This window comes from Typha angustifolia, chromosome 3 (genome assembly GCF_048772165.1).
Source record: "Typha angustifolia cultivar Huaian chromosome 3, ASM4877216v1, whole genome shotgun sequence".
NCBI lineage: Eukaryota > Viridiplantae > Streptophyta > Magnoliopsida > Poales > Typhaceae > Typha > Typha angustifolia.
Window position 1 is genome coordinate 5,151,081 of NC_133241.1, and position 11,875 is coordinate 5,162,955.

General features: G+C 38.2%; 1 protein-coding gene across 1 annotated transcript; it reads left to right on the plus strand.

Annotated features, from left to right (window-relative positions):
- The first annotated feature begins 407 nt into the window (after positions 1-407).
- On the plus strand, positions 408-7,028 carry LOC140758530 (cytochrome P450 71AP13-like). The gene is made up of 3 exons (XM_073094732.1): positions 408-969; positions 1,217-1,663; positions 6,207-7,028. The coding sequence occupies exons 1-3, from the start codon at positions 463-465 to the stop codon at positions 6,819-6,821; spliced, it is 1,569 nt and encodes a 522-aa protein (XP_072950833.1). The 5' UTR covers positions 408-462; the 3' UTR covers positions 6,822-7,028.
- The last annotated feature ends 4,847 nt before the right edge of the window (positions 7,029-11,875 follow it).

The following is an 11,875-nucleotide window of genomic DNA, read 5'->3' on the forward strand; positions in this document are numbered from 1 at the left end:
CCGAAGAGGAGGGTGACGGTAGACTACGGAGGAGGTGACAATGGTCAACGTCGTGAACGCAAAAGAGGCGACAATGCTAAGCCATGGAGGTTGCGGTGGACTAGGTTGTGACCGCAGCAATGGAGGGAGAGAACGACTTAGCATGTGACTTGCACATGTATGAGGGTAAAATTGTCATATATTTGTTAGGTGATTATTATGTGACATCTTTCAGACAAATGGGTAACAGAACCCTAACATAAGGGATCAAGTGAGGTATTTCTGATAGTTTAAGGGGTCAATACAGGGGATCAATGTGGAAATGGGTGATAGTTCAAGAGATGAAAATGAAATTATTCAAAAAATAAACAAGAAAAAGATAAACTACTCTATAAAGAAAGGCCTTAGTTCCACCATGTCATCATCTTCCCCACCCACCCTGCATCCCCACTCCTCCATCTCGACTAGTAATAAAGAATTACAATGGATGCTCCAGCTCCAATTCAATGGCTTAACTCCACCATGCCATTCTCTCTCCTACCATGCACGTTAATACTCATCGTTATCATCCAACTCTTCCTAAGCAGCCTTTACTTACATAAGAAAAGAAATCCAAACCTCCCTCCCGGCCCTCCACCACTCCCGTTCATCGGAAACCTCCACCAGATCGGTCGCCTCCCTCACCTCTCCCTCTGCCGTCTCGCCGCTGCCTACGGCCCGATAATCCACCTCACGCTCGGCTTCATCCCCACCGTCGTCGTCTCCTGTCCCCGCACCGCCCGCGAGGTCCTCCGCACCCACGACCTCGCCCTCTGCAGTCGCCCTAGGATCTACGCCGCCCGCCGCCTTTTCTACAACTGCACCGACGTCGCCTTCGCCCCCTACGGCCCCTATTGGCGCCACGTACGGAAGCTATGCATCTTGGAGCTCCTGAGTCCGAAGAGAGTCGAGTCCTGCGCGCCTGCAAGGGCGGTTGAGGTGTCCCGCATGGTAGCGTAAACTCACCTATTTACCCTCAAAGTTTTTCTTTTTTTGGCGGTGATTCGAACTTAGTATCTTCTGCTCTGATACCATATAATGATTAAGTTTGTCATAGAGGACGATAGTTTTTTTTTTAATGCTCTAACACTCCCTCATCCACTTCTAGGATTGAAATATTTTGATGATTTGAATAAATTGGGAGGCCTGAATTATATAAAAGCTTAAGCTATCACTGACGCCATCTTCTAATTAACAGGTAGATAGTGTCAAGGCGTCGGCGAATCTGGTGAACTTGACCAAGATTTTAGGGTTCTATACGAACGGCGTGCTGTGCCGGGCGGCGTTCGGGAGGGAGTTCTTGGAAGGAGGGGAGTATGAGAGGCATGGATTTGAGGGTATGCTTGAGGACCACCATACCTTGCTGGGTGGGTTTAGTCTTGGGGACTTCTACCCTGAAATGGGATGGGTGAGCAAGGTGAGTGGGACGTTGAGGAAGTTGGGGAAGACCTTTAAAAGGTTTGATAAGTTGTTAGATGAGATCTTAGAGGAGCATTTGGAGAAGAGGAGGAGGAGGAAAGAGGGAGGAGGAGGGGAGGAGGAGGGGGAGGAGGACTTGGTTGATGTGTTATTGGACGAGAAGGGGAAGGAGGGTGAGGGTCTTGAGATGCCTCTCACCTTAGATAATGTCAAGGCAGTCATTTTGGTTAGTATTTAATTATCTTGCACTTGGTTCCTTTTATTTTGCTTAGTTTGATAACTTTTATCTGAATGGTTCCTTTTATTTTGCTTAGTTTGATAACTTTTATCTGAATTCAGCTTTGGATCTAATTTATATGATACATTTTTTAGAAATAACTACACATGCACCCGAATAATTCTTAGTTTCACATACACCCTTTATTTAAATATTTTCTTGAGACACTTTAAATCCCTCAACTTGTCAACTGTGTAAAACACCACTGCTTTATGTGTTTATTGCAATATTTACACCATTCTATGTAATTTATGGTGTGTTTCTCAACGTTAGTTTAGTGACAAATTAATTTGAGGCTCATTCAAGCTACTTGATCCGAAACACACACTACCAAACACGTGTCCCTCACGTCGGTAGAACCCATGTGATTACTACGTGATCTACTGGTCAATGTTTTAACATAATATACAAACGAAAAAACTAACATTTTCACAAATAAAATAGATAAAAAGAAGCCATAACACCATAAGTCATAATAAGCCCAAAAATATATATCCATAGATAAATGAAAAATTACCCACGTAGGGGCTACAAGCCATCTGCCTTAAGTTACAAGAATAAATAAATAAGAGAAATTAAAGATAATTCTTCGCCAGCTTTGCCACAAACTCTGGCTTATCAACTAATTTGAAAATATTTACACCAGAAGGTGGTGAGCATAAAGTCTAGCAAGTTTCTACTTCTACATTCTAAAAGTAGTGTAATGAATGATGCAACAATACATAAATATGAATATGCACATCAAGATCAAATTAATGTATTAGTCCGGGCTATCAAGTCCTCAAACTCAAGCTCAAAATTCTGGCTATAGGCCATGTCAACATTACACTACATAATATACATTATTTTAGACTACCAAGTCGGTAGAGCTACGTCTATAGCCACACTAATCCTCACACCCGACCACACCCATACACCAAGGGAGGGTAGACCCTTAGAGTAGAATCGTTAGCCTATCACCTGGCGAACAGCATGGCCGATTGTCCGCCACCGTAGATTAAGGACCTTAGTCGTAAACCCATCACAAAGGTCAGTGTCGCACATCGATACTACTAACTGAGCCCCTGTGCTCCACATCATTGCATCACCATGTGAAAATCATGAGACATTACTCACGAACGTCCTCACTCTATGTCATCAGGTACCACTAGGTCTACGTCATCCTACCTTTCTCTCTCTTTATCTTAAATACCCTAAAAGGTATGACTCTCGTTGATCAATAGTAAATTGTTGATCGCCCGGTGAAACAGCTGCTTGATTGTTTGAGATTAATAGACTAAGATCTCAGGCGTAGCTCCTAATTGGCTAGGGAGGTGTCAAATATTATCGAGACGCAACATTTATCCGTTTATGATAGTACATGTGTGTGAGTGGCATGATATTATACAACATAATAAGCATAATAAAACACATTATTATCATGATTTACGTGCCAACACACATGTTCATACCTAATAAATATGCGTAGAAATCATGATATGCGAAATCTTATCGAAAAGAAAAGTAAATTATCATGCATGACGTGCAATAATAACAGTAGGAAAAACGTATGCACAAGCATGCTATGAATGTGATGATGTCATAAGATAAGTTATTTTACTCTCTACACACTACTTTTAGATTATAGGAGTTTCACCGCTTTCCTGATACTAGCTATAACTATGCCACGAGATCATCCTCATAGGGTACGAAGTCTACCTCAATAAGAAAAATAAATAAAGAGTAAAAGCACAATAATCGTATCACTAATTAGTTGAATAATCTTATTGATATTCACTATAGGCTTAGGTAGATCCATCTGCAAATGTCCATATTTATTAATTAGGTTAAGCTGGCATAGTTGTACTAGTGCCTAACACATTAACAAATTAAAATAATTTATCCCAAATTCTCGTTCCATTAATTATTATCGTTTAGGTAAATCACATAGGCAACACTAGATTAGACCGTTTCGCTAATTAAGATAATCTGCTTAATGTACTTTCCCTACAATAATTTGTATTAATTCTTCGACATGAGCAATTAATACAGATACACACAGATCGCCAACTCAATTTGCTAAAATTAATTTAACCAAGTATATATGACCTCACTAAATCCCGAATTAAAGTTAGCTTCTTTTATGTGTTATTTATAATGGTACTGTTTCGGCCACGGTCTAATTCATTAAAATTAATTTATAAGATAACTAATAAAGGGAAGACTACTATGTGCTAAAAATGATTAAAGATTAGGGCCTAGGTTGACATAATAAAAGAATACAATGACTAACATGAAGGCCTTATGGGCTTCAAACTCACAAAAATTGGGCCCAAAGCCCTAAGGGAACTAAGCCTAAAGGTCTTATGGGCTGGGTGGCAGCCTAAACCCACCACATGGGTTGGGCTACTTGCAGCCCAAATCCAACACAAATTTAGGATGGGCTACATGCAGCCCAACCACGCCTCAACACAACCTAGCCTAGGTTGTATGCAGCCTAACCACACCTTAACACTAGTTAGACTGCACCCAGCCCAGCCCGAAAAGCGAGGCCTGGGCTACGCTGCACCTAGCCCAACCCGAAACACGGGCTAGGCCGCACCCAGCCCGAAACACGGGCTAGGCCACACCCAACCTGACACACGGGTTAGGCCGCACCCAGCCAAACCCTGCACTCGGACTGGCTGCCCAGTCCAACCCGAAGCTCGAGCTGGCTGCACCCAATCTGACCCGAAGCTTGGGCTGGGCTGCACCTAGCCCGAGCCTAAGGTACCCTCTTTCCTCACCTAGACTGAAAGGAGGGTGGAAGGTTGGCTGCCGGCGGCCACTACCATCAGAGCCAATACATCGACCGGTGCGGAGGGTTACCGACCAAGTTGGCCACTGACGGCAAGAGCCCACTCAGTGGGGGTGGGGGTGAGGGGGAGGTTTGCCAGCCAACGTAGTTGAACCCATCGACATGCTCCCCTCGGCAAGTAGAAGCCAACCGAGGCATGAGAGGCGGTTAGCGACCAGAATCCATCTTGCCTTAGCTGCGACGAGGGGCCACCCGGTGGCTCCGACCATGAGTGCGTTGAAAGAAGCCACCGGGGGCATCCTTGCGAAGAGGAGAAGCCCACTGGACCAACGCTGCCAGGCATGAGGCTGTCGGAATTAATTTTCTAATAAATATAGAAGTTAAAAAATAATAGGGAAAAATGTGCATAATTACAATGATATATATATACAAACACACAAATACATTATGTCTAGTAAAAATATGTAATTATACTATAATTTTCTATTACACTGGTCATGATTACATAAGAAGAATCCTCCTAAATTATAGTGTACACAGATATATAAATATTCCTAATATAACTAACTTAAAATATGGCACAGGATGAATATTTTTACTTTAAAATTAGGTGATCTACATTAAGGTCTGTGATAATAGATTACCCAGTCCTTTTGATAGCAAGACAAATTTAGTCAAAGGCTTCTCTTAGTACTTTAAATGTTTACACTCACAAGTGCAGTAACCGGTGACTCCTGTTATGGTGAGTACACTCTTGCCATTGTCGTGCAACGATAGTCATGCTGCACATGAATTGACAGCCGATCAGGGCATCAAATAATGCAGCAAGGAAAATTCAGTCTTGGATGCATGGCTCCACAATATTATTTAAGAAAATTAATGAAAAACACCTTTCTTTTTCTTTGATTTTTGTTCAAGACCTACTATATAGATATTTATTATTCCATTCTACTATTTTATATTTACACCCAGTTTGGATAATGAGAAGAAAAGAGAGAAAAAAAAAGAGAAATATCTTAAGTTAATGAAAGATAAAATGAGATTCTCTTCAAAAGTGAAGAGAATGGGAGAAAAGCTAAACTTCTTTCTTTCTCTCACATATCTAAACAAGAGGGGACAAAATATTATTTTCATTTTCTCTCAATCAAAATATAGTGTAAATACAATTAAAAACATCTAGCTAGAGGTAATTTTACTCTAATAGTAGCTAACAATAGTTCTCTATTTATTTTTATCTTAACTAAAGAGGTATTAAGGTCATATAACATCTATTTACTTTAGTCATCTATATAATAATTGATCATTAAGATTATTAAATTTATAGTTAATTTAGGCATTTAAGCATAACACATAAATCAAGGTATTAAGTCATTTAATATTTATAGTTACTTTAACTCATCTATGTAGTAATTAATCACTAAAAGAAAACTATCTGTATTGTTATTTTAGATATTTTAAGCAAAATATAGAAATCAAATTGTAAATATCCATGTCTAAGAGTATGAATGATAACAAGGGGGTTGTGGTTTTAATAAATTTCCCTAATATTTATTAATAGTCTTATAGATATCAACTCAAGAAAAAAAAACTTTATATATATGTTTTGCTAGAACTAAGGCTTAAAGCAGTAAAGCTTGAAAATTTTGTACCATCCCCAATTTTATATCCCCAATTTTATCTTTCAAATTAATTTAAAAATCCGACTACTTAATGCAGGATATGTTTGCAGCCGGAACAGACACAACCTTCATCACATTAGACTGGGGAATGACAGAGCTCCTAATGAACCCTACAGCCATGAAGAGAGCCCAAGACGAAGTCCGAAGCATCGTCGGCGGCGGCCGGACGACGGTAGCGGAGACCGATCTCCATCGAATGCATTACTTAAAAGCCGTGGTCAAGGAAATCTTTCGACTGCACCCGCCTGTTCCGTTACTCCTCCCCCGAGAATCCATGGAGCCAGTAACACTCCAGGGCTACGAAGTACCGGCCAATACGAGAATATACGTCAATGCATGGGCCATCGGGAGGGACCCCGTGACTTGGGAGAATCCCGAGAAGTTCGAGCCTGAGAGATTTTTAGGAAGTAATATTGATTACAAAGGGCAGGATTTTGAGCTGATACCTTTCGGGGCAGGGAGAAGAGGGTGTCCGGCAATAACATTTGGCACGGTTAGCATTGAGATTGCATTGGCTCAACTCCTTTATAGCTTTGACTGGAAGCTGCCTCCTGGTGTTAAAGCTGAGGATTTGGATATGACTGAAGTCTTTGGCATCACAATGCATCGAAAGGAGCAACTGGTGGTGGTTGCCGAGCCTTATAACATCTGAGAGTTGGATATAAATATTTATTTATGCGTCCAGGGTAGTAGAAGGTCATGCATGCATACTCTTTGTTGCATGCATCTGGGAGTATGGAGGTTATGAATCCTATTTCAGATTGCAGTAATCCATCTATTTTATAGCATCAAGGAAGATGATACCACCGGATTTGGCCCACCTGAATGCTACTCCATTATAAAGATTTTAGTTAAGTTATCCTGTTGAACTTTCAATTTAAGTAAGGACTTGCCCTTCCTGAGATACATACTACTTTGCAACCATTAAATATTTATCAATACAGATGTTAATTTAAAGGCTACATTATGTCTTATTAAATTTATTCATCGTTATTAGTTTAAAAGCATGCATGAATTATGTTCACTTAGTTTGTTTTCATAGATAAGACTATATTGTTTTGCAAAATAATTAAATGGGGAAGTCAAGCGGAAGCAAAACCCTTCATCCTTAAACAAATCCAAATAGAATAGTAATAATTTTGGGCAAACTAAGTATTAGCAAAACTAATATCAATATCAATATGAGAACTCCAAATACAAGATTCTAATTATAGAGAACTTCAAATACCCAAGGTAATCACAAATATGAACACCAAATAGATGCAAACCATAAAGAGAAAAGAGGAAGAGACACGATTTACGTGGTTCGGCGATGTACCTACATCCACGGGCTGAGCAATCTTCAATCCACTATGCAAATCACCAAGTACAAAGAGTTTACAATTCTAATCTCACTCTAAACAATGGTGGCTTTCCCCTACAAAGTTCTCTCTTGCAAAATGCCTACCCAAAACCCTAAAACCCAACATTTCTTTTTATAGGGCCGGTTCACATTGAATTTTTTTGCGTCGCGTTCGAACGTCCTCGGGGGCGCGTTCGAACGCGCCCAATATCAAAGCAGCAGAACTAAAGGAGCGTTTGAACACCCACTAGGCTCGTTCGCAGGCTAGTTCACATTGGGTTTTTCCGTATTGCGTTTGAACGCCCTCGAGGGCGCATTCGAACGCTCCCAATATTAATGTAGCAGAACTAAAGGGGCGTTCGAACGCGCCCAGTGCAAATGCAGACTGGCTTTCGAACGCGACTGGGCTGTTCGAACGCCTGCATCACCCAGTTTCTGTTTGAGAACCGCGTTCGAACGCCCGTAGGGCCCATTTGAACGCACTGGCACATCAAGCCTGTAAAATGCTGAAATCTGAATTTAAGCCAAAGATCAATGTATATATGATTTTGTTGGTGCTTAATGGAAGTACAGAGCATTTGGTAGATGGGTTAAAAGGATTTTTGGTAGAACGCTGTACGACTGATGAAAATGATAGAGTTTTGGCAATATTTGTAGTTTTAAATGAAAAATCTAACAACCGCAAAATAATAAGAACCACAGGGACCCCCTCTTTCTTTTTTCCTTTTAAAAGTTTCAACTAACACACTACACTTATATTATTTTTCATTAATACTCTATCTTATAAAGATTTTATAACCCGTACAAATTAAATTACTAAAATATTTTTGTGAATTTTCTAACCTCGACTCACCCTTTTTGAAAATTTATAATTAACTCTCTGAAAGATCGGATCTACCGCACGCTATAAATAATAATAAAATATAAAGTGTAAAAGCATAAAGGGATAATCTGAAATACAAATAATTTAATGTGGAACATTGTAAACATGATAAAAATTTTAGATTTAATCTTGGATCGAAACCAAACACTAATAATATAATAGTTATAGAAAGTTTATATCCCTTACTGAATCTATAATAAATTTGCTAATTAGAACACCCACGATATACATCTTTTCGTAATCAGTTTTCAAACCTCAGTGATCTTTGAGGTTAATTTTTTCATCTTAGTAATTCTTGAGATATAGTTTTTTTAGATCTAATACAGATGCATTATATAGAAAAATAATTTAGCACATCCTGTTCAAAGCCATTTAGAGTTCTCCAAAAGTCTCTCCAAAGATAATAGAACCACTATAAAAAAAAATGCTACATAGGGCTAGGTTAAAACACTTTTAAATGTCTTCCAAATAGAGTTGTATTAGCCCTCAAAATTTGTCTTTGAAGTCACCGGAATCAAGCCAGAAAAATCTAAATTTGTATGGGTGAATGCCAAAGGCCAGAAGCTGCTTTTCTTGATTTTCATTCATAGATTGTTCGAACCATATATCAAATACATGCATATCAAACTCTTATTATTTAAGAATACAATAAATAGGCTCTGAACCACTTACAAACACTTGTATTTTTTTTTAGTATTTGCAGATGTTTGCAATTGCATTAGAACTACTTCAAGGAAACTTTCCTTTCACTTGGAACTTTGCAACTTGTGTTTATGCTTATTACAAATAATCTAAACACTTAAGATCAATAGAATATTTTGTACACATTTGTCAATTATATCAAAATCTTATACCTTTTTAAGTCATACTCCACTCTAATCCACCCCACTACATTAAAACCTTTTACTAGATCTAATCACCTTACTTCTTCACCATAGAGTAATTTAGTTATTTTAGACATTACCTTTAAAATTCTAAAAGAATATTCCTTGGTTGATACCCTTTTCATTTGTAAATTATTTGGTAGTTAACTTAGGGTGTCATATAAAAATAATATGAAAGAAAGGAGGGTTGGGTTACAAAATATAGGGTGTTATTGAGATAGATTTGTAGCGTGGTCGTTCGATGCTACATCTCCATCTTAAAAGACTATACAATATCTTTTGTAAGAAAGAAGAATTATATTAAACTAAAAACCACAAATAAAAAGACCCTTGCTAACATATATCAGAGACCAAGTTGCAAAAGCGACACTAGGAAGGAGCCTACCTGAGTACACCTAAAATTTAATAAACGACTAGTAGTTGTAAGCAAATCAGCAGCATGGTTAGCTTCATGAGACACCAAAAATTTTTACATTTGAAGAAATGTTGAGTGAATAAAAGTATGCCGTAGGGATCACCAGGCAGCTCTTTTGCTCTATAGGGATATCAGGGGGAACCTATTCAAGGCATTCGCCAAGAGAAGGGAATCTATTTCAATCGCGAGAGGTTGATGTGCTTAGCGGTACGAGATGAGAACTTCACAAACAAACTATGTTTTGGCTTAAAAAGATGGACAGGAACCTCTTGCATTTAGTACCTACGAAGATTGGAGGGGCCTCGGTAATCGAGCCACAAAGCCAGTTTTGTCCAATTTAGATTATTGGCCTTAAATGATCCATTAGTGTCTACCTTAACCTGGGGGAGGTTCTGCAAACCCTCAAAAGTTATCAGGATCCCATTATTAGCACGGGAGTATTCTCTAGGAGCTGTCTCTAGTTTTCTCCCACTAGGACCCCCTTTCTTTCTAGCCTTCTCCTCCCTCCTCTCCCACCTTTCGATGGACTTCGCTGCTGCCCTCCTTGTTGCTAACCTCCACGCTGCTCCCCCTACTCCCGCCAACCAGCGAACTTTTGTCTGTCCTCTCCGACGACTACCTTCTCTCCCTTCAGCCACCTTTGAATAGTTCTCACATCGGTTGCCTGTCTTCACCTTACCCTCCCCTCTTGCACCATCCGATAGCTGCAGTAGACGAGGAGCTATTGCGTAGGTTCTCAGCTCTCTTATCCAACAACGCTATGGAGGATATTATTCTGCTTGTAGAAGACTTCTCCTTATCAAATAGGAAGCCTCAACTATGCTTAGTTAGGAAGCTCCTATATGATAAACCCTTCAACCAAATCGGCCTTAAAAACGCCCTTACCAAAGCCTAGTATATGAAAGGCTCTCTTGAGTTTGTTGAGGTGGGAAAGAACATCTTTCTCCTCTCCTTTGAACTCGAACATGACAAATGGGAGGCATGGTTCGGTGCTCCTTGGGATCTACCTATCATATCTCCTTTTCAGCAAAACACCTCAGTTGATATCTAGAACTTCTCCAAATCAGAATTTTGGGGGGTGTGTCAAATATTTTTTTATCTTCTTTTATTTCTTACCGAGTTCACTCCCTAATAAATAAAATAAAAATTTAGATTGATTTTAATTTTACCATTGACATGAATCACTTTCATATTTGTATGTTCCCTTTCTCCTCTTTCTTCCAAAAATGCATAATTTTTTATTATAAAAGAGCTACTATTTCACCATGCTCACAAGAAAAATAACCCTGAAAAAAATATTTGTGTACTTAAGAAAAACATTTTTTAATTTTATCATTAAAGTCAAAGGGCATTTTAGTCCATTAAATTTATATATTATTTATTTTCCTCCAAAACTAACACATTTTTTTTTTACTTTTTCAAATTATATCAAAAGTAAGAATTATAATTTAGCCTACTTCATAATCAAACACTATTTTTTTCTTAGCGTAGTTCAATGTATCTAGATTAAGATTAAGAAATAGAACTAGTTAATCAAGTTCTGAGAGTAGCCTAAAACTAAACATAGCCTCAAAGATTAAGATGAAATAGATTTTGGGTAAGTTGACCCAATAGAAGAACGAGAAAATAGAGAGAATATTACAAAAGAGAAGAAGAGAAGAAATAAATTTATACATAGATAGGATTAATAGGAAACTAAAAATATGAGAAGCAACCAAAAACTATAAAATACAATATAATTGATAGATATATATTATGTTTTATTAGGAATAATTACACTTAGCCTTCCTAACTCACAACTTTCCACGTACAGACCAGAACTTCTTTATTATCGACATAGAGCGGTGAACTAGGATAAAAAATTAATATAGACCTTTTAAGTAAGAAAAAAGTAATTATATGGACACCTTGAAAATAAGAATTTCCTTGTATTGGGGTCTATGGTAGAAAAAAGATTAGTGGAGGAATGTAGTAAATAGTGATAGTATGAGAGAGCTAAGTATAATTAAACTTTATCATTATTGTACTTATTTATGTATATATGTATATTTAGCAACATCAGTGTACCCTTATGTTTTTATTATTGTATTAATATTATTATTACCACTATTATCATCATCATCATCATCATCATCATCATCATCATCATCATCATCATCATTATTATTATTATTATTATTAT